General features: G+C 36.9%; 2 protein-coding genes across 4 annotated transcripts; both read right to left on the bottom strand.

The window, feature by feature from the left end:
- Window positions 1-58: 58 nt before the first annotated feature.
- LOC107888124 (sugar transporter ERD6-like 14) lies at window positions 59-12,690 on the bottom strand. Its single transcript, XM_041079842.1, has 7 exons — window positions 12,514-12,690; window positions 12,363-12,425; window positions 12,221-12,280; window positions 1,086-1,139; window positions 936-992; window positions 538-652; window positions 59-449 (listed from the first exon to the last, which is right to left on the bottom strand). The coding sequence occupies exons 1-7, from the start codon at window positions 12,544-12,546 to the stop codon at window positions 331-333; spliced, it is 501 nt and encodes a 166-aa protein (XP_040935776.1). The 5' UTR covers window positions 12,547-12,690; the 3' UTR covers window positions 59-330.
- Window positions 12,691-17,351: 4,661 nt separating this feature from the next.
- Window positions 17,352-19,746, bottom strand: LOC107955804 (sugar transporter ERD6-like 15). Of its 3 annotated transcripts, none has more exons than XM_041079839.1 (11): window positions 19,430-19,746; window positions 19,272-19,334; window positions 19,019-19,108; window positions 18,883-18,942; window positions 18,623-18,688; window positions 18,457-18,522; window positions 18,298-18,373; window positions 18,148-18,212; window positions 17,811-17,903; window positions 17,644-17,724; window positions 17,352-17,556 (listed from the first exon to the last, which is right to left on the bottom strand). In XM_041079839.1, the coding sequence occupies exons 1-11, from the start codon at window positions 19,613-19,615 to the stop codon at window positions 17,437-17,439; spliced, it is 966 nt and encodes a 321-aa protein (XP_040935773.1). In that variant the 5' UTR covers window positions 19,616-19,746; the 3' UTR covers window positions 17,352-17,436. The 3 variants fall into 3 exon arrangements, with proteins under 3 accessions (XP_040935773.1, XP_040935774.1, XP_040935775.1); XM_041079840.1 differs by having other exon boundaries at window positions 19,456-19,746; XM_041079841.1 differs by having other exon boundaries at window positions 17,439-17,556; window positions 17,663-17,724.
- Window positions 19,747-20,031: the final 285 nt, after the last annotated feature.

The following is a 20,031-nucleotide window of genomic DNA, read 5'->3' as shown; positions in this document are numbered from 1 at the left end:
ATGCAGATTCTAAATGAAGAAAAATATAGTTTAAATAGCTTCAAGGATAACCAAAGCAACCGCTTCATGAATGAAATGTTTTTGTGCTTTTTGGAAGCAAAGAAAATCAAGTAATCAACTAATAACCTAACATTAATCAATACAGAGAACCTTATAGTCAAAGCACAAATTCATTCATTACTTTTTTTTTTTTCATTAATGAATAACACAGACAGCAGCAGGGAGCAAGTTATGACGCTAAAGAGTTTGGTAACTTCAATAGCAAGACAAGTGAGGATTTAAAGCAAATTGTTGATGATGAAATAACTTGGAAGACTTGTTATTTCAATCTCAAGAATGAGTAATCGATGTTTGTATTTCCTCCAGTGTTCGCCCTTTCGTCTCGGGTACCATTGTTGCTGATAGGATGAAATTTGCAGCGCAGCAGACTGAAAATATAAAGAATGTCCCTGAAACAATGCCAATGGATATGCAGTCATTTGTAAGGTCAAGAAGCTTGTGAAATATTATGACAAAAATGAACAAGGCATGAATCACCTGTTGAGCTCCATTCGGTTAGGAAGTTAAAGTAGTATGCAACAACCCAACCAGTGCAACTGCCCATAAAATTACAGATGCTGCCTGCTGAACCTTTTACATTTATTGGAAATAACTGTGACACAAGTTCAATATGTTGTTGAAATCGATGAATGAATAACTAAACAAAGGCAAAATTTTATATTACTCGGATTCGGGTGTGAGTATTAGACGCTGGTATATTTCTCGTGTAGATATATTTAGTTTCTTCTAAAAGTTCTTTCATGTATTTCCAGCATCATATCTTCATACTCGTCCTAATGTCCCGATGTAGTTAGACATTGGTGTTGGATATGATTACGTTGAGACAAGAAATGAAGAACTAAAGCAACATAAAGGAAAACAATTAATTTATGGACCTCTGATAATAACAGCCATGGTATTCCTGAGCCAACTATATAAGATCCCGCGTACATCTGAAAACATAATCCAACATTTAGAATGGCTAAAGAAAGAGCAAGAAGAAAAAGAAAAAAAAAAAAACTGGTAGGGGAAAATGGATTACTTACTAATAAGCCAATGAATGCCAAAGCAGGACTACCTTGATCCCACCAATTAGATTCCTGCTCATTGATCATTGTATTTCAGACATCATGACAGAGTAAAACGCAGTGCCAATATCAAAGGGAAGCAATAAAGGAAGATTTTAGCAGTAATGACCAAGATTCAAATATTGGTATGTTGTCAAGGCGTATAAACATGCAATAATTCATTATAGAATAATTTTTATTTTAAAAGGAGGAGGAGAAGTAAATGATATTTGATTAAGAGTTTTTGGTATAATGTTGTAGGTAAAACATGAGTCGTATTTATAAAAGTTTAATGCCTATTTATAATTTATCAAAATAGATACTTATTTGGATAGTAACATCAGGTATCTATTTTTTAAATTTTAAATATATTTTTATAAATTTTTAAATATATTTACAACTTTTTTTATATTTTTAGTAAATTTTAAATAATTTGTTACAAAGTTTTATAATTTTTACAAGTTTTTTTTTACATTTTTATAATATTATTAATTTTAATTAATTTCTTTTCGTTTATCATATTTTTTATAATTTATATGTTTTTTTATAGATTATATATATTTTTGAATTTTTTATTTTTATATTTTTAAATGTTAATATACATTTAATAAAAGAAAATACTTATTTAAAAAAAATACTACGTGGCACTATATTATTAGTCACCAACTTTTTCTTAATGTCGGTCAAAAAATAGACTAAACACTTTAATTGAGGAAAACTTTAGACACCAAATTAAGAAATGAGTGTACTTTAAGCACCAAATTGAACAAAAAAATTAATAAATATCAAAGTGAAAAACTTTAAGTTTCAAAATTTGAATTGAAATTTTTTTTTTCTTACTAAACTTGTAGTGTTTTTTTCTTCATCATTTTTGTTATTTAGATTTTGTTCTAATGATTTGTTGATATTTGAAGATATAATTGATGAATTTACTTGACATAACTCTCTTATCTTTTCTATAATATTTTTATATTATGCATTTTAATTGTTTTTTTTGTTACTTTATGTTAATAGTTGATTTTATGGTTAAAATTTATAGTTAAGTGAATAGATTAATATGAATGTTGAGTTAGTTATATTTACTTAATATATTTTTAAGTTTTTGTTTAATAATGTTAAAAGGGGATATTGTTAGTGCCAACTATAATTTAAGGAATTTTTGGCATTATAACTTGTGTTGTTTGATTGATATATGTTTTGAATAAATTGATTTCAACTTTTAATTGCTAAATATTGAAGACTATTAGCAATTTATTTGAGAATACTTTATGTATAGGAATCGACATAAGTAAGAGTCAAAATTAGACTTTTAAGGTGTGCTTGGTCAAGTAGAAAAGTAGAGGGATGGAAGGAGTTAGTAGAAAAGTGGAAGAAAAATAAATTTTGAGTGTGTTTGGTAAAGAAGAAAAATGAGAGAAAAGAAATGACCATCCTAATACATAAAAATTAATCTTTTCAAATTGAGATGATGAGAAGAGAGAAAATAAGAGTGAAGTGCATGTTAGTTCAAAATTATGCATTTTCCAAATGTTTTATTTTCTTTCATTCTCTTTTTCAACTCAACCAAGCAATTGATGGAAAGAAATATTTTTTCTTTCCATTTTTCCATTTTTCCATCTCTTATACCAAGCACAACTAATGAAAGAAAAATTATGTTTCCTATCCTTCTAGTTTTCTACCCCTTCAATTTTTTATCCTTCCAGTTTTCTTTACACTCTACCGAATAAGCGTTAAGGTGTGCTTAGTTAGGTGGAAAAGTGAAAGAATGGGAGACGGGAGTGGAAAAGTGGAAAGAACATAAATTTGGAATGTGTTTGGTTGGGAAGAAAAGTGAAAGTAAAGAAAATAGGTGGGGTGATTATTTTCTATCTTAATGCATAAAAATCAATCCTTCCAAATTATATAATTTTCAATTGTTTTATTTTCTTTCTTTTCACTTTTCAACTCTAATAAGCAATGGAGGAAAATAAAATTGTTTTTCTTTCTATTTTTTCACCTTTCCTACCAAGCACACATATCAAAAGAAAATTTATATTTTTCATCCTTTTAGTTTTCCGCCCCTTCATTTTTCCATCTTTCCAATTTTCTTTAAATGGAAAAGATGATCTTTAAAAGAGTTTGATTACTTGAAGATCTCTACTAGTATGCTGAATGTTGATGATGTTAAATCTAGAGCCCCAAGTGTAGTATATTTGTTTGTATACTTGTAATTTTTTTCAAACAGATTGCTTAATAAAATTATTCATGAATTACATTAGAATCTTTTGTATATTGCGCTCAATTATTTTTGCATGCAAAGCAAAACATAAACAAATATTAGCTCACTAGTTGTCTAATGTTTAACTAATACTAAACGGCATTTCATTATCGTATTATAATATGGAAAGATAATTTATATTAGTAGACGAACATAAACATGTCATTAGTCTAATCAGAAATGAGAAAACCAATTGACAGACTAATATGTCTTTTATCAAATCCAATTATGGATATGCTTTGTCTTGAGCATTAGAGTTAACGGCTCTTAAAAGATAGAGACATAAATGTGACTGACTGGACTAATAATCCATCGAACTGAACCCCAAGCAGAATAGATCCTAAATTCGTTTTTAGATTTATTCACTTATGATGTTTATAGTGTGGCATATATTAATTCTGAGTGGATGATGGACTATGTATGCATAACTCGTATACTTTGATCTAAGTAAAAGTCTAAGTTCAAATAGATAAATAACCAAAAGCTGATGCGTTGGGTATACAACTTCTGCAGTATGTAACATCATTCACAATAGTGGAATTTATAGCCCAAGACATTGGTAAATGATAACTTTTCATTGGCATTACATACATGATAGATGAAAAATAAATATGGTCACGAGTCATTCATCTTTGTGATGAATGACTTAATTGCTATTTGATAGTAATTAAATTTTCATGAAGAAAGATGTAATAGTTATCATGAGATAGAATAGGATCATATTGGGAGAGCGGATTTATCCCAAAGAGATTAAGGATATCCTATTAAAGTAACACACTTATGACAAGGTTATTGGACGAGTACTGATCGAGTTGTTTTCGTAATGGTATGCCATTAGAGAGAGCTCAATTACGATACTATAGTGGAATGATGTCACATCACAAAATTAGTGCTAAAAGAAATAAGAATCAAATTTAGATTTTAAAGTATAATAAGAATAGGGTAAGCGAACTTAGAATGCGTTAAAAATTATTGTTGTTAAGAAATTAATAAAAAATGAGCCTTAGAATTGGTGGTTAAGTGCTAATCTTATATCTTAAAGGTCTTAAGTTCAAATTCCATTGATTGTACCCCTTTTTGGTTTTTTACCCAATAGCATTCCCTTATATCTCAAAATTGAAACCCTTTGTGCACTTTTAGTCAAAATATTTTATTTTCTTATTTTTACTTGCATAAAGTACTAAATTTTCAAACCAACCCAGACTGAAAACTATTTTTTGAATTATTAAAAAGGGTGGAAACCTGTTATGCGAACCCTTATGAATGCAAACATCTATGGAATTGTTGTGCGGATCCCTATGTGAACTATTAAGCGAACCTTAGGTGAATTGTCATACGATTCCTTAGAGGATATTATGCAAACCCTTACATAAACAGGTATACATGGGAACTTTGTTATAAATTGATAGATGAATTGTAGTCGATATGTGAACTTTCATGCAAACCCTTATATGATTTAGTATGTGAACCCCATATGATTTAGTATGTGAATCTTTATGTAATTTAGTATGTGAACTCTTAATGAATGTTATCCGAACCCCTTAGTGTATGTTATGCAAACCTTTAATAAATGTCATGCGAACGCTATTGTAGAACTATTATGTGATCCCTTTAGCTGTTATGCGAATCCTTGTAAAACTGTTATGCGATCCCCCTAACTGTTATGCGATCCCTTATGTGAAACTGCTATGTGATCCCTTTAACTATGTATGCGAACCCATATGTATATTGTACCGCGAACCTTCATACAAACCCTATATGTGATTTAGTATGCAAAGCCTATATGTGCAAAGCCTGTATATTAGTATATTGATGCAAGTTTTTAATTCACATGAAGAAATTATATATGTGAAATTGATATGAATGAATGCATGAATACATCCCATTTGAGGATAGTATGAAATAATAAATGTGCTTGACAAGCATAGCATCGATTGTTGATAAATAGCATGATATGCTGAGTTTATATGCATAATTACATGAAATTGGGTATAAAGGACGAAAGAGTTCCATAGGAGAAAGTGACAATTTAAGTCTACACTGAAAGTCAGTACTACACGAAGTAGGTGGCAATGACATTGAAACTGAGTTAATCGAGATGGTAAGTTATTGTAATAAAAGTCACTATCATGGATGACAAGTGAACGATTATCGTCATCTAGAAATCTGAGATGACTAGTTATTGATATGTGTTTTAGAGTGTTAAGCGATACTCGAGAGTGGATAGGATGGATGGGTGGGAACTTAAAAATTAAAATTGCATTGTATCGTGAACATAACTTAAAAATCAAGAACTTCTCATAGAACTGTGGCTGCCAAGCAAAAACACAAGACTATCCATCTAGTGATAAGCAATCAAGGCAATAGATTAAATTCATTTGAGCAAATTTCAAAAGGACCTGTGAATTTCTTCCAGCATATCTTAGGTTCCGTTGACCCAGGGGTGGAAGGTTGTATAAAAGAATTTGTTAACATCCTTCAAGTCAATTTAGTTGACAATACTGTTGGAGCTAAGTGCAACAAATAGCAAGGTTCAACAAAAAGCTTGCCGAGCAAGAATCGAGACTTGCGGCAGAAACAAAGAAGAAAAATGAAATAAATTTTAAGCAAAGCTAAAATAGAGAGTATATGGATGAAATCTTGATTGAATTCATTCATTTTTTTAAAATGGCATAAAGCCTATTTATACAAGCTTACAACTTGACAACTTAGTTGGAATACAACTAAGTTTCATCATTACATCCACTTAAAATAAATCACCACCTACTACCACTAACAAACTTAGTTGGAATACAACTAAGTTTCATCATTACATCCACTTAAAATAAATCACCACCTACTACCACTAACAAACTTAGTTGGAATACAACTAAGTTACATCATTACATCCAAATAATAATAATAATAATAATAAAACATGTGATTGCTACATGCTAACCATTGCTTCAATACTCCTCCTTGGTTTGCATGGAGCAAACACCTAGCTTCCTTCTTAGACATTCGAACCTTGTGACATTAAGGGCTTTAGTCAAAATGTCTGCAAGTTGATCCTCAGAATTACAATGGATCAGCTTCACTTCCTGAGCTTGCTCCATTTCTCGAACAACATGCAACTTGATGCTGAAATGCTTTGTTCTTCCATGGAACACTAGATTTTTAGCAATTGCAACTGAAGATTGGTTGTCACAGAAGATCTCAGTAGCTTCCTTTTGATGCACTTTCAAATCAGCTAAGATTTTCCTTAGCCAAATGGCTTGGTTGACAGCACTTGCAGCTGCCACATATTCTGCTTCAGCAGTAGATTGAGCCACCAGACTTTGCTTCTTCGAGCTCCAGCAAAACATGGCTGAACCAAGGTTGAAAGCATACCCTGAGGTACTTTTCATGTCATCTATCGAGCCAGCCCAGTCACTATCAGTGTAGCCAACCAGCTTCAGATTTCCTTCCTTGCTGTACCTTAAACCATAGCTCAAAATGCCTTTGACATATCTAAGCACTCTCTTAGCAGCTTGTAAATGCTTTTTATTGCAACAATGCAAGAACCTTGAGAGCAATCCTACAGCATACATTATGTCTGGTCTAGTGGCAGTTAAATATAACAGACAACCAACTAGACTTCTGTAGGTTGTTTCACAAACCTTCTCAAAATCACCTTGGCTCGATAGTTTTTCTCCAACAGCAACAGGTGTTTTAGTTGCTTTACTGTTTTGTATGGAGAACTTGGTTAGAATCTTTGTGGCAAAGTTTCTCTGACTTAGAAATATCCCATTTTGTGCTTGAGTCACCTCCATTCCAAGGAAATAAGACATTTCCCCTAGATCAGACATTTCAAATACTTCTTGCATCATGGTCTTGAAATCAACCAGCACTGCTCGATCTCCTCCTGTCACCAGCAGGTCATCAACATATAGGGATACAATGAGCTGTGTTTGTGTCCCTTGCTTCTTGACATACAGTGTTGGCTCACTCTTGCTTCGATCGAATCCCAAATTAGTCAAGTAGCCATCGATTCTGCTGTACCAGGCCCTTGGAGCCTGTTTTAAGCCATATAGGGCCTTCTTCAGTTTGTAGACCATATGCTCTCTGCCAGCTATCTCAAACCCTTGTGGTTGTTCAACATAGATCTCTTCATCTAAGAAACCATTCAGAAAGGCTGATTTCACATCGAGTTGATGGATCTTCCACTCGAGCTGTGCTGCTAAGGCAATCAGTAATCTGATGGTGTCTAGCCTGGCCACTGGTGCAAAGGTCTCCAGGTAGTCCAGGCCATACCTCTAACTGAACCCCTTGACAACTAGCCTTGCTTTCAGTTTGTTCAAGGTACCATCAGCATTTTGCTTGGCTTTGTACACCCATTTCACCCCAATTATCTTCCTTTTGACTGGCCTTTCAACTAATTCCCAGGTCTGGTTCTTCTCAATCATGCTAATCTCCTCAGCCATTGCCTGCTTCCACTCTTGCTGAGCTTCAGCCTCTTCAAAATTGATTGGTTCAGCTATGGCTACATGAGCTCTTTCATAAATCTCAGTCAATGGTCTTGTTCCTCTAACTGGTTCATCATCAATGTCCATTTCAGGAACATTTTGATCTGGCTCAGCTTGATCTGCTGCAAGTCCTTCTGAAACTTCCTCAGGTTCATGTTTTTCCCAGTTCCAACATGACTTTTCATCAAATACCACATCCCTACTGACTGACACTTTCTTTGTTGAAGGATCCAAGATCCTATAGCCCTTCTTAACAGTGCTGTAGCCCACCAAAATACCAGGTCGAGCCCTTTCAGACAATTTGTCCCTTTTGACAGCAGGTACATGAGCATAACAGATGCATCCAAAGACCTTCAGATGAGCCAGTGATGGCTTGAATCCAAACCAGGCTTCGAATGGAGTCTTCTGATCCAAGGCCTTGGTTGGAAGCCTATTTTGAATGTAGTTTGCAGTGTTAACTGCCTCTGCCCATAGTGCTTTAGGCAGATTCTTCTGAATCATCAAGCACCTGGCCATATCCATCAAACTCCTATTCTTCCTTTCACTTACACCATTTTGCTGAGGTGTATATGTGTTGGTAAGTTGATGTTTGATGCCTGCCTTATCACAGAAGGCTTGGAACTGAGCTGAAGTGTACTCAGTCCCATTATCAGACCTTATGGACTTCGGCTTGCAACATGTTTCAGTCTCAGCAGCAGTCTTAAACTTCCAAAACACAGAGGCCGCCTCTGATTTCTGTTTTAGGAAGTAAAGCCAGCAATATCTTGAAAAATCATCAATGAACAGTATGAAGTACCTGTTTCCACTTAATGACTCAGTCCTTATAGGGCCACACACATCAGTGTGCACCAGTTGGAGTTTTTCAGAGGCTCTCCAGGCTTGATTCGAGGGAAATGGGAGTCTGGCCTGCTTTCCTAGCTGACACACTTCACACACATCATCATGATCCACTGAGTTGATGAAGTTTTCAGCCAAGTCCTCTCTGACCATTCGAGCCATCGATCTGAAGTTGGCATGTCCCAGTCTTTGATGCCAAAGTTTGGATTCATTTGATGTGACTGTGTAGGCAATGCCTGACTCCCTGGTCCAGTCAACTACAAAGCTCTTATTAGCCATAGGAACTGCCATCAACTTGGATCCACTTGGATCATTGATTTGGAATTGGTTGTCTTTGAACACAACAGAATAACCTTTCTCCAGCAACTGAGCTATGCTGAGTAGGTTTCTGTCAATTTCAGGCACCAAAAGCACATTTGAAATCACTTTGGCACCTGTGGGGGTGCATATCAGCACATCACCCTTGCCTTCAACTTGAATAAAATGTCCATTTCCTATCTTGACTTTAGTTCTGCAGCTTCTGTCTAAAGACTTGAAGATTGCAGCATCAGGTGTCATGTGGTTGGTGCATCCACTGTCTAGAAGCCAACCAGATGAGAACCTTTCTTGAGCAGCTGAGCATAACACAGCAAAGACTTGCTCCTCTTGGTCACTGTCCTCCTTAGCTACTCGAGCCTCAGCTTTCTTCTGTTGAAACTGACTCTGCCTTGATTTGGCCTTGCTCTTGCAGACTCTCTCAACATGACCCTTCTTTTTACAATGCTGACATACAGCATCTGGATTGAACCAGCATTTTTCTTTTGGATGACCAGCCCTTCTGCAGTGCTTGCAAGTCTGACCCTCTTTTCTTGCAACATCAGTCCTTGGCTTGTCTCTCCAGGCCTTCTTGCCTTTGTAGGCAGTGTTTGTTCTTGCCTGAAAGGCACATTCTTGATGCTCCTCCAGTCTGGTTGCTCTTCTTTGCTCTTGAGCATATAAAGCATTGATCAACTCTGTCAGGGAGATGGTGTACAGGTCTCTTGAGTCCTCGAGAGATGAGATTTTTGCCTCATACCTCTCAGGAAGAGTTGCAATAACCTTCTCCACTATCCTAGCTTCCTTGAGCTGCTCTCCAAGGAGCCTTATGCTGTTAACCACAGCCATAATCCTGTCAGAGTACTGCTTGATAGTTTCTTCTTCCTTCATCTTCAAATTCTCGAAATCTCTCCTTAAGTTCAGCAACTGTTGCTGCCTTGTCCTCTCTGTCCCTTGAAACTCCTCTTGCAACTTGTCCCAGGCTTGTTTTGGTGATTCACAGGCCATAATCCTTGTGAAAATCACATCTGACACTGAGTTCTAGATGCAAGACATGGCTTTGTGCCTCTTGGTCCTCTCATCAGCATGCTGCCTGATTTGAGCCACTGTTGGATTGCCTCTAAGTGGCTCTGGTTCAACATCTGAGTTGACTACCTCCCACAAATCGAAAGCTTGTAGGTAGGTCTTCATTTTAACCACCCATATGTGGTAGCCTTCTCCATTGAAGACTTGAGGTGCAGCTGGTGAAAAGCTTGATGAAGCCATGAATTTGTATAACAGATCCCTTAAGAAATAAGCTCTTGATACCAATTGTTGGAGCTAAGTGCAACAAATAGCAAGGTTCAACAAAAAGCTTGCCGAGCAAGAATCGAGACTTGCGGCAGAAACAAAGAAGAAAAATGAAATAAATTTTAAGCAAAGCTAAAATAGAGAGTATATGGATGAAATCTTGATTGAATTCATTCATTTTTTTAAAATGGCATAAAGCCTATTTATACAAGCTTACAACTTGACAACTTAGTTGGAATACAACTAAGTTTCATCATTACATCCACTTAAAATAAATCACCACCTACTACCACTAACAAACTTAGTTGGAATACAACTAAGTTTCATCATTACATCCACTTAAAATAAATCACCACCTACTACCACTAACAAACTTAGTTGGAATACAACTAAGTTACATCATTACATCCAAATAATAATAATAATAATAATAATAATAATAATAATAATAAAACATGTGATTGCTACATGCTAACCATTGCTTCAATAAATACCCTTTATATGCTCTCGAGAAATATCACCAAAGAGGAGATAAAGATAGCCCTCTTTGAGCAAGCTAGTGATAAAGCTCCAAGGTTAGATGGATATACACTACTCACTTATTAATGGTGGCTTAGAGAATGATTGAAGTGGATTTTATGGAGGTTGTGTTCTTTATATCGAGGGACCTTAATCTAGCTTTCAATCCCACTATTGTGGTTCTTGTCCCTACTTGTTAAATGACTACACACTTAACTGACTATAAACTTATTTCTTGTTGCTTCATTGTCGACAAGTGCATTACCAAGGTCATCTCCAATAGAGCTCAGTAGGATGGATCAAGAGTTACTTAACTACTCTGAGATTCTTAATAGCCATTAATAGGGAATTGATCGGCTACTTCAAGTGTGCAAACGGACTATGACAAGGAAACCCTGTGTCTCTCTACTTCTTTGTAATAACAATGAATGTACCCTCTCGATTTTTATGTGTAGTAGCCTTTTTGGGTGTTACTTCTTACCACCCAAAGTGCAAGAGAGTCAACTTGACTCAAATATGCTTCGCAAATGATCTTCTCATCTTCACTAAAGGGAACCTTAATTCGGTATTGGGAGTCCAAAGGCTTCATCTCTTTTATTCCTTTTCTACTTGAGCTAAATTTTTACAAAAGTGAGTTGTTTAGCAGAAGAATTCAGAAAACTGAATTAGAGTTGATATTGCAGACAACAAGCTTTATGCAAGGTACCTTAGCTATGAGTTCTCCAAAAATTACCATCAGAGACTGGGATCCTCTCATTGAAGATCACAATAAGGATGACTTGTTGGTTTGCAAGACATTTGTCTTACGCAGGTAGGCTGCAACTAGTCTAGTCAAATCTTTTTTAACCTTCACAACTATTGGTGTCGCTACGTTATACTCCATCAGAAAGTTATCAGCTACATTACTTAATTGTGTTCAAAATTCATTTGGTAAGGGCAAGTTGACTCAAGCAATAGAGCTAGAGCCTATTGGAAATCCATATGCTAGCCTAAGTTGCTGGAACATAAGGATTTCATTTTTGGAATTGAACATGCATGCTCAAGCACCTCTAGTCCATGTTTTTACACGTTGGTTCTCTATAGATTGCATGGGTTCACGCCTATACACTTAAGGCTGCAACATATGGAATGTAATACCACCCTAGAACTGCAGATAAAGTTTGAGAGAGATCTTAAAAATGAGATAATTAATTTTGAATCAAAATGAGGTTGGGGGAGGTTGGAGTTGGCCAATGTTAGGTTCAACTTACTCTACAATGAATGTTTGGAGCACAATCAGACCGAAGTAGCTGTAAGATGACTTGCATAAATAATTTGGTGCACTAAGCATATCCCTAAACATGTTGTTATAGCATACGCAAGGGTGATGACCAAATGTCAGAACGTGTAGTGATGAAGGGGAGATGTCAGATTCTCGGTCATTATATTAGTACCTTTAAGAGAAATGATAATCCTGTGAGGAAGCAACTGAAACACAATCCAGCTGTAGACACCTAATAAACACAATTAACTCATTGTTCATTAACAACGCATTTTACTGAACATATTATTACAAAATGTTTATCCTTTGCTTACCAGTTGAAGTGGTCGCCTTCCTAATTTATCAATTAGGATTATACCCAAAACACCAACTATTGTCTGCAAAATAGAACAACAATTCTTTAGTTACTGAGACATCAACCCATCAATGGAGACTTTTGCTTCCGAAAATGACTGTGAAGCAAACCTGAGTGGCAGCCAGTGTGATGAGTCCAACCATGCTAGATAAACCTTTCAATTGTCACAAAATAGAATTTTATATAGTTGAACTATTCAAACATTTTCATGAATTTTTTATAGAGATTGTTAAGACCAATGGTTATTGAAGCAATGGTTAGCATGTAGCAATAACATGTTTTATTATTATTATTATTATTATTATTATTATTATTTGGATGTAATTATGTAACTTAGTTGTATTCCAACTAAGTTTGTTAGTGGTAGTAGGTGGTGATTTATTTTAAGTGGATGTAATGATGAAACTTAGTTGTATTCCAACTAAGTTGTCAAGTTGTAAGCTTGTATAAATAGGCTTTATGCCATTTTAAAAAAATGAATGAATTCAATCAAGATTTCATCCATATACTCTCTATTTTAGCTTTGCTTAAAATTTATTTCATTTTTCTTCTTTGTTTCTACCGCAAGTCTCGATTCTTGCTCGGCAAGCTTTTTGTTGAACCTTGCTATTTGTTGCACTTAGCTCCAACAATTGGTACCAAGAGTCTATTTCTTAAGGGATCTGTTATACAAATTCATGGCTTCATCAAGCTTTTCACCAGCTGCATCTCAAGTCTTCAATGGAGAAGGCTACCACATATGGGTGGTTAAAATGAAGACCTACCTACAAGCTTTCGATCTGTGGGAGGTAGTCAACTCAGATGTTGAACCAGAGCCACTTAGAGGCAATCCAACAGTGGCTCAAATCAGGCAGCATGCTGATGAGAGGACCAAGAGGCACAAAGCCATGTCTTGCATCCAGAACTCAGTGTCAGATGTGATTTTCACAAGGATTATGGCCTGTGAATCACCAAAACAAGCCTGGGACAAGTTGCAAGAGGAGTTTCAAGGGACAGAGAGGACAAGGCAGCAACAGTTGCTGAACTGAAGAAGAGATTTCGAGAATTTGAAGATGAAGGAAGAAGAAACTATCAAGCAGTACTCTGACAGGATTATGGCTGTGGTTAACAGCATAAGGCTCCTTGGAGAGCAGCTCAAGGAAGCTAGGATAGTGGAGAAGGTTATTGCAACTCTGCCCGAGAGGTATGAGGCAAAAATCTCATCTCTCGAGGACTCAAGGGACCTGTACACCATCTCCCTGACAGAGTTGATCAATGCTTTATATGCTCAAGAGCAAAGAAGAGCAAGCAGACTGGAGGAGCATCAAGAATGTGCCTTTCAGGCAAGAACAAACACTGCCTACAAAGGCAAGAAGGCTTGGAGAGACAAGCCAAGGACTGATGTTGCAAGAAAAGAGGGTCAGACTTGCAAGCACTGCAGAAGGGCTGGTCATCCAAAAGAAAAATGCTGGTTCAATCCAGATGCTGTATGTCAGCATTGTAAAAAGAAGGGTCATGTTGAGAGAGTCTGCAAGAGCAAGGCCAAATCAAGGCAGAGTCAGTTTCAACAGAAGAAAGCTGAGGCTCGAGTAGCTAAGGAGGACAGTGACCAAGAGGAGCAAGTCTTTGCTGTGTTATGCTCAGCTGCTCAAGAAAGGTTCTCATCTGGTTGGCTTCTAGACAGTGGATGCACCAACCACATGACACCTGATGCTGCAATCTTCAAGTCTTTAGACAGAAGCTGCAGAACTAAAGTCAAGATAGGAAATGGACATTTTATTCAAGCTGAAGGCAAGGGTGATGTGCTGATATGCACCCCCACAGGTGCCAAAGTGATTTCAAATGTGCTTTTGGTGCCTGAAATTGACAGAAACCTGCTCAGCATAGCTCAGTTGCTGGAGAAAGGTTATTCTGTTGTGTTCAAAGACAACCAATGCCAAATCAATGATCCAAGTGGATCCAAGCTGATGGCAGTTCCTATGGCTAATAAGAGCTGTAGTTGACTAGACCAGGGAGTCAGACATTGCCTACACAGTCACATTAGATGAATCCAAGCTTTGGCATCAAAGACTGGGACATGCCAACTTCAGATCGATGGCTCGAATGGTCAGAGAGGACTTGGCTGAAAACTTCATCAACTCAGTGGATCATGATGATGTGTGTGAAGTGTGTCAGCTAGGAAAGCAGGCCAGACTCCCATTTCCCTCGAATCAAGCCTGGAGAGCCTCTGAAAAACTCCAACTGGTGCACACTGATGTGTGTGGCCCTATGAGGACTGAGTCATTAAGTGGAAACAGGTACTTCATACTGTTCATTGATGATTTTTCAAGATATTGCTGGCTTTACTTCCTAAAACAGAAATCAAAGGCGGCCTCTGTGTTTTGGAAGTTCAAGACTGCTGCTGAGACTGAAACAGGTTGCAAGCTGAAGTCCATAAGGTCTGATAATGGGACTGAGTACACCTCAGCTCAGTTCTAAGCCTTCTGTGATAAGGCAGGCATCAAACATCAACTTACCAACACATATACACCTCAGCAAAATGGTGTAAGTGAAAGGAAGAATAGGAGTTTGATGGATATGGCCAGGTGCTTGATGATTCAGAAGAATCTGCCTAAAGCACTATGGGCAGAGGCAGTTAACACTGCAAACTACATTCAAAATAGGCTTCCAACCAAGGCCTTAGATCAGAAGACTCCATTCGAAGCCTGGTTTGGATTCAAGCCATCACTGGCTCATCTGAAGGTCTTTGGATGCATCTGTTATGCTCATGTACCTGCTGTCAAAAGGGACAAATTGTCTGAAAGGGCTCGACCTGGTATTTTGGTGGGCTACAGCACTGTTAAGAAAGGCTATAGGATCTTGGATCCTTCAACAAAGAAAGTGTCAGTCAGTAGGGATGTGGTATTTGATGAAAAGTCATGTTGGAACTGGGAAAAACATGAACCTGAGGAAGTTTCAGAAGGACTTGCAACAGATCAAGCTGAGCCAGATCAAAATGTTCCTGAAATGGACATTGATGATGAACCAGTTAGAGGAACAAGACCATTGACTGAGATTTATGAAAGAGCTCATGTAGCCATAGCTGAACCAAGCAATTTTGAAAAGGCTGAAGCTCAGCAAGAGTGGAAGCAGGCAATGGCTGAGGAGATTAGCATGATTGAGAAGAACCAGACCTGGGAATTAGTTGAAAGGCCAGTCAAAAGGAAGATAATTGGGGTGAAATGGGTGTACAAAGCCAAGCAAAATGCTGATGGTACCTTGAACAAACTGAAAGCAAGGCTAGTTGTCAAGGGGTTCAGTCAGAGGTATGGCCTGGACTACCTGGAGACCTTTGCACCAGTGGCCAGGCTAGACACCATCAGATTACTGATTGCCTTAGCAGCACAGCTCGAGTGGAAGATCCATCAACTCGATGTGAAATCAGCCTTTCTGAATGGTTTCTTAGATGAAGAGATCTATGTTGAACAACCACAAGGGTTTGAGATAGCTGGCAGAGAGCATATGGTCTACAAACTAAAGAAGGCCCTATATGGCTTAAAACAGGCTCCAAGGGCCTGGTACAGCAGAATCGATGGCTACTTGACTAATTTGGGATTCGATCGAAGCAAGAGTGAGCCAACACTGTATGTCAAGAAGCAAGGGACACAAACACAGCTCATTGTATCCCTATATGTTGATGACCTGCTGGTGACAGGAGGAGATCGAGCAGTGCTGGTCGATTTCAAGACCAAGATGCAAGAAGTATTTGAAATGTCTGATCTAGGGGAAATGTCTTATTTCCTTGGAATGGAGGTGACTCAAGCACAAAATGGGATATTTCTAAGTCAGAGAAACTTTGCCACAAAGATTCTGACCAAGTTCTCCATGCAAAACAGTAAAGCAACTAAAACACCTGTTGCTGTTGGAGAAAAACTATCGAGCCAAGGTGATTTTGAGAAGGTTTGTGAAACAACCTACAGAAGTCTAGTTGGTTGTCTGTTATATTTAACTGCCACTAGACCAGACATAATGTATGCTGTAGGATTGCTCTCAAGGTTCTTGCATTGTTGCAATAAAAAACATTTACAAGCTGCTAAGAGAGTGCTTAGATATGTCAAAGGCTCTTTGAGCTATGGTTTAAGGTACAGCAAGGAAGGAAATCTGAAGCTGGTTGGCTACACTGATAGTGACTGGGCTGGCTCGATAGATGACATGAAAAGCACCTCAGGGTATGCTTTCAACCTTGGTTCAGCCATGTTTTGCTGGAGCTCGAAGAAGCAAAGTCTGGTGGCTCAATCTACTCCTGAAGCAGAATATGTGGCAGCTGCAAGTGCTGTCAACCAAGCCATTTGGCTAAGGAAAATCTTAGCTGATTTGAAAGTGCATCAAAAGGAAGCTACTGAGATCTTCTGTGACAACCAATCTTTAGTTGCAATTGCTAAAAATCCAGTGTTCCATGGAAGAACAAAGCATTTCAGCATCAAGTTGCATGTTGTTCGAGAAATGGAGCAAGCTCAGGAAGTGAAGCTGATCCATTGTAATTCTGAGGATCAACTTGCAGACATTTTGACTAAAGCCCTTAATGTCACAAGGTTCGAATGTCTAAGAAGGAAGCTAGGTGTTTGCTCCATGCAAACCAAGGAGGAGTATTGAAGCAATGGTTAGCATGTAGCAATCACATGTTTTATTATTATTATTATTATTATTATTTGGATGTAATGATGTAACTTAGTTGTATTTCAACTAAGTTTGTTAGTGGTAGTAGGTGGTGATTTATTTTAAGTGGATGTAATGATGAAACTTAGTTGTATTCCAACTAAGTTTGTTAGTGGTAGTAGGTGGTGATTTATTTTAAGTGGATGTAATGATGAAACTTAGTTGTATTCCAACTAAGTTGTCAAGTTGTAAGCTTGTATAAATAGGCTTTATGCCATTTTAAAAAAATTGAATGAATTCAATCAAGATTTCATCCATATACTCTCTATTTTAGCTTTGCTTAAAATTTATTTCATTTTTCTTCTTTGTTTCTGCCGCAAGTCTCGATTCTTGCTCGGCAAGCTTTTTGTTGAACCTTGCTATTTGTTGCACTTAGCTCCAACAATGGTATTACCAGCTGAGACAAAGATAACACCAGAATAAAACGCAAACGCATTGGCTCCTCCCAAATTCATTAGGATTATCATTCCAACAACAGTCTGTAAGGAAAACAAGCGGTATATATCAATGGATTGTACAGAAAATATAAAGAAATTGATCAATTTCATCCAAATTACTTGTCTTACAAGCAATGGTCGAACATACTTCTTTTGAAATATTTCTAGAATTCCTTCCTTTGAGAAACTTTTAAGAGATTCCACATAATCCTGTAAAAGAGTAAGCTGAGACAACCAAAAATCGTGCAATTATTAAAGTTTAATACTTACTTTAAGTAATAAAAAATAAGGGTTACTTTTATTTCAGCTGCTTCATTAAAAATATCAGCTTTATTTCCCCTGAGGCACAGCAAAACATCTTCAAGCTCTTTGTCACGGCCAACTTTTGCCTGCACAGAAATACCAAATTGGAGATTTGAACTAAAAGAAGCATCCATGTAGAAACTAAAAACTGTACTTGTGAGGCATCTCTTCTAGGACAAAACCATGAGGCTTCCAGATAAAATCGATCAATATCTTACAGGTTTGGTGCTGTTTAGTAATGAAATATTCTGTTTTCCAATCAGTTCAATATTTAAGATGGGCATTACAACTTAGTTATAAAATTTTATAAAAAAATCAAACTAGACTCACCACCCATCGCGGAGATTCTGGTATGAAGAAGAGTGGTAGCAATTGAAGTAGACCAGGAATCGTAGCTGTATGAAAAATCATTCTGGAACAGTTACAAAACTATCAGATTGTCTAACCAATTTCCTACGCCTTCAAGGAAATTTTAATTACCTATCAGAGCCAATGTGCGCCAACTGACAAAGGAACCGACAACATACATGAACGATATGCCCCAACCAAACGTTAACTGCAGAACAAGTAGTAGTACAAGAGCTATGAACCAATATGTTCAATGCAGCCTAGTGTTTGATTTATGATAAAAAAGTTTACCGACGGTATGACTGAAAATCTTCCTCTCACACTCTTTGTTGTTATTTCAGAAATATAGACGGGCATCTGTTTGAGATCGGAACGTAAATACGATTATCCATCGTAAGTCAACATTTAAACAACAAAGGAGTAAACAATGTATCAAAGAAAACTTGAGATGAGTTACCAAGTAAGTGAAAGTTCCTATTGTGAATCCTAATGATAGTCTTCCAAGGTCAAGCAACCAAGGGGACTTCACAAATCACAAAACAAATAAAAACATCATGTTATGGAATGAAAGCAAGCAATGGCAAATTGATCATAACAGCTTTTACTAATCTTGAAAATCTTCTAACAGATCCATCATTGTCTTAAAGTCCGGATCCTAGTTTATCTCCAACTTGGTACATGAATAGTGCATGAAAGAATAAGTAGAAGAGCTGAAACCTTTGTAAATGCTATGGCAAGCCAGCCACCGATGTAGAACAAATTCAAAATCCACATGGTCTGATTCAAGACATGATGTTAGAAAGTTTGTACGATACTAGCAAGTTGATATTCAGCAATTCTTGACAAAGCTTACCAATTTCCGACCAAGCAAATCTGTTATCTTCCCACTTACTGCAGAACCCAGAAGTGCTCCAATACTCAGTATTGAACCAAAAACTGAAAACTACATTCCAGGTGAAAGCTTCACTTATCAGATTCTTAAACCTTAAAACCAATATCTATCCTTGTAGACCTTTTTCAAGGCAAGCAATGCAAAGTGCATGTCAGCAGCTAGGTCAAAATCCGAACATAATTAGTTGTGGGGGGGGGGGGGGTTGTTGTTTTACCTCAGCGACGGAAAGTCCCAAGTCTTCCACGATTGAAGATTCAGTAGGGGAAGAATATCCTACCTGCCATGCAATCAAACAAAATAACAAATTCGTATTGGGAAATTTTTTAAAAACTTTAACATTGTTCTAAAAAAAACAAGTGAAAAAGCATATACAGCACAGCCAGAACCAAAGGAAATACAAGCTGCCACGAAGGTGCTAAGACCAAGAATGGTGGTAACATCGGAAACAGCCACCGACCCTCCATCCCCAAGACCACCATTTTCTTCATTGTAAACAAGGTTGTCGTTTCCTTGTCTTACAAGTAAAGACTCAGTTGCTTCGGTTCTCTGCTGTTCCATAACTCGTTTCACTTCAAAGACCCGTAAATGTATTATGTAACAGCATCAATAGTAAATTTCAACTTCAGAGTTTAAATTAGTCTGGGAATATTCAAGAAAGGAAGTTATTGGTCTCGGAATGGGAGAAAGTGGTGCAGATGCTAAAAATTGAATAATGAATATTACCTTAAAAGATTAGTTAAAAAGGTGAACGAATTAATTGTTTTTTGGGCAGTTAGGTTCAGAGCAGAGTATGAGATTGGGACATCGATTCTGTCATGGTCGTAGATTAAACCATGATGACATACACTAAACTACAAATCAAGACCACGTGATTGTATTATTATTATTATTATTATTATTATTATTATTATTGGGTCGTGAGTGAAAATTTAGAATTACTAGAGTTGATAAATTTTATTTTTATAATTAAATTT

This window comes from Gossypium hirsutum, chromosome A11 (assembly GCF_007990345.1).
Source record: "Gossypium hirsutum isolate 1008001.06 chromosome A11, Gossypium_hirsutum_v2.1, whole genome shotgun sequence".
Lineage (NCBI taxonomy): Eukaryota > Viridiplantae > Streptophyta > Magnoliopsida > Malvales > Malvaceae > Gossypium > Gossypium hirsutum.
Note: the sequence above shows the minus strand (reverse complement) of the source record. Positions and strands in the feature narration are given on the sequence as shown.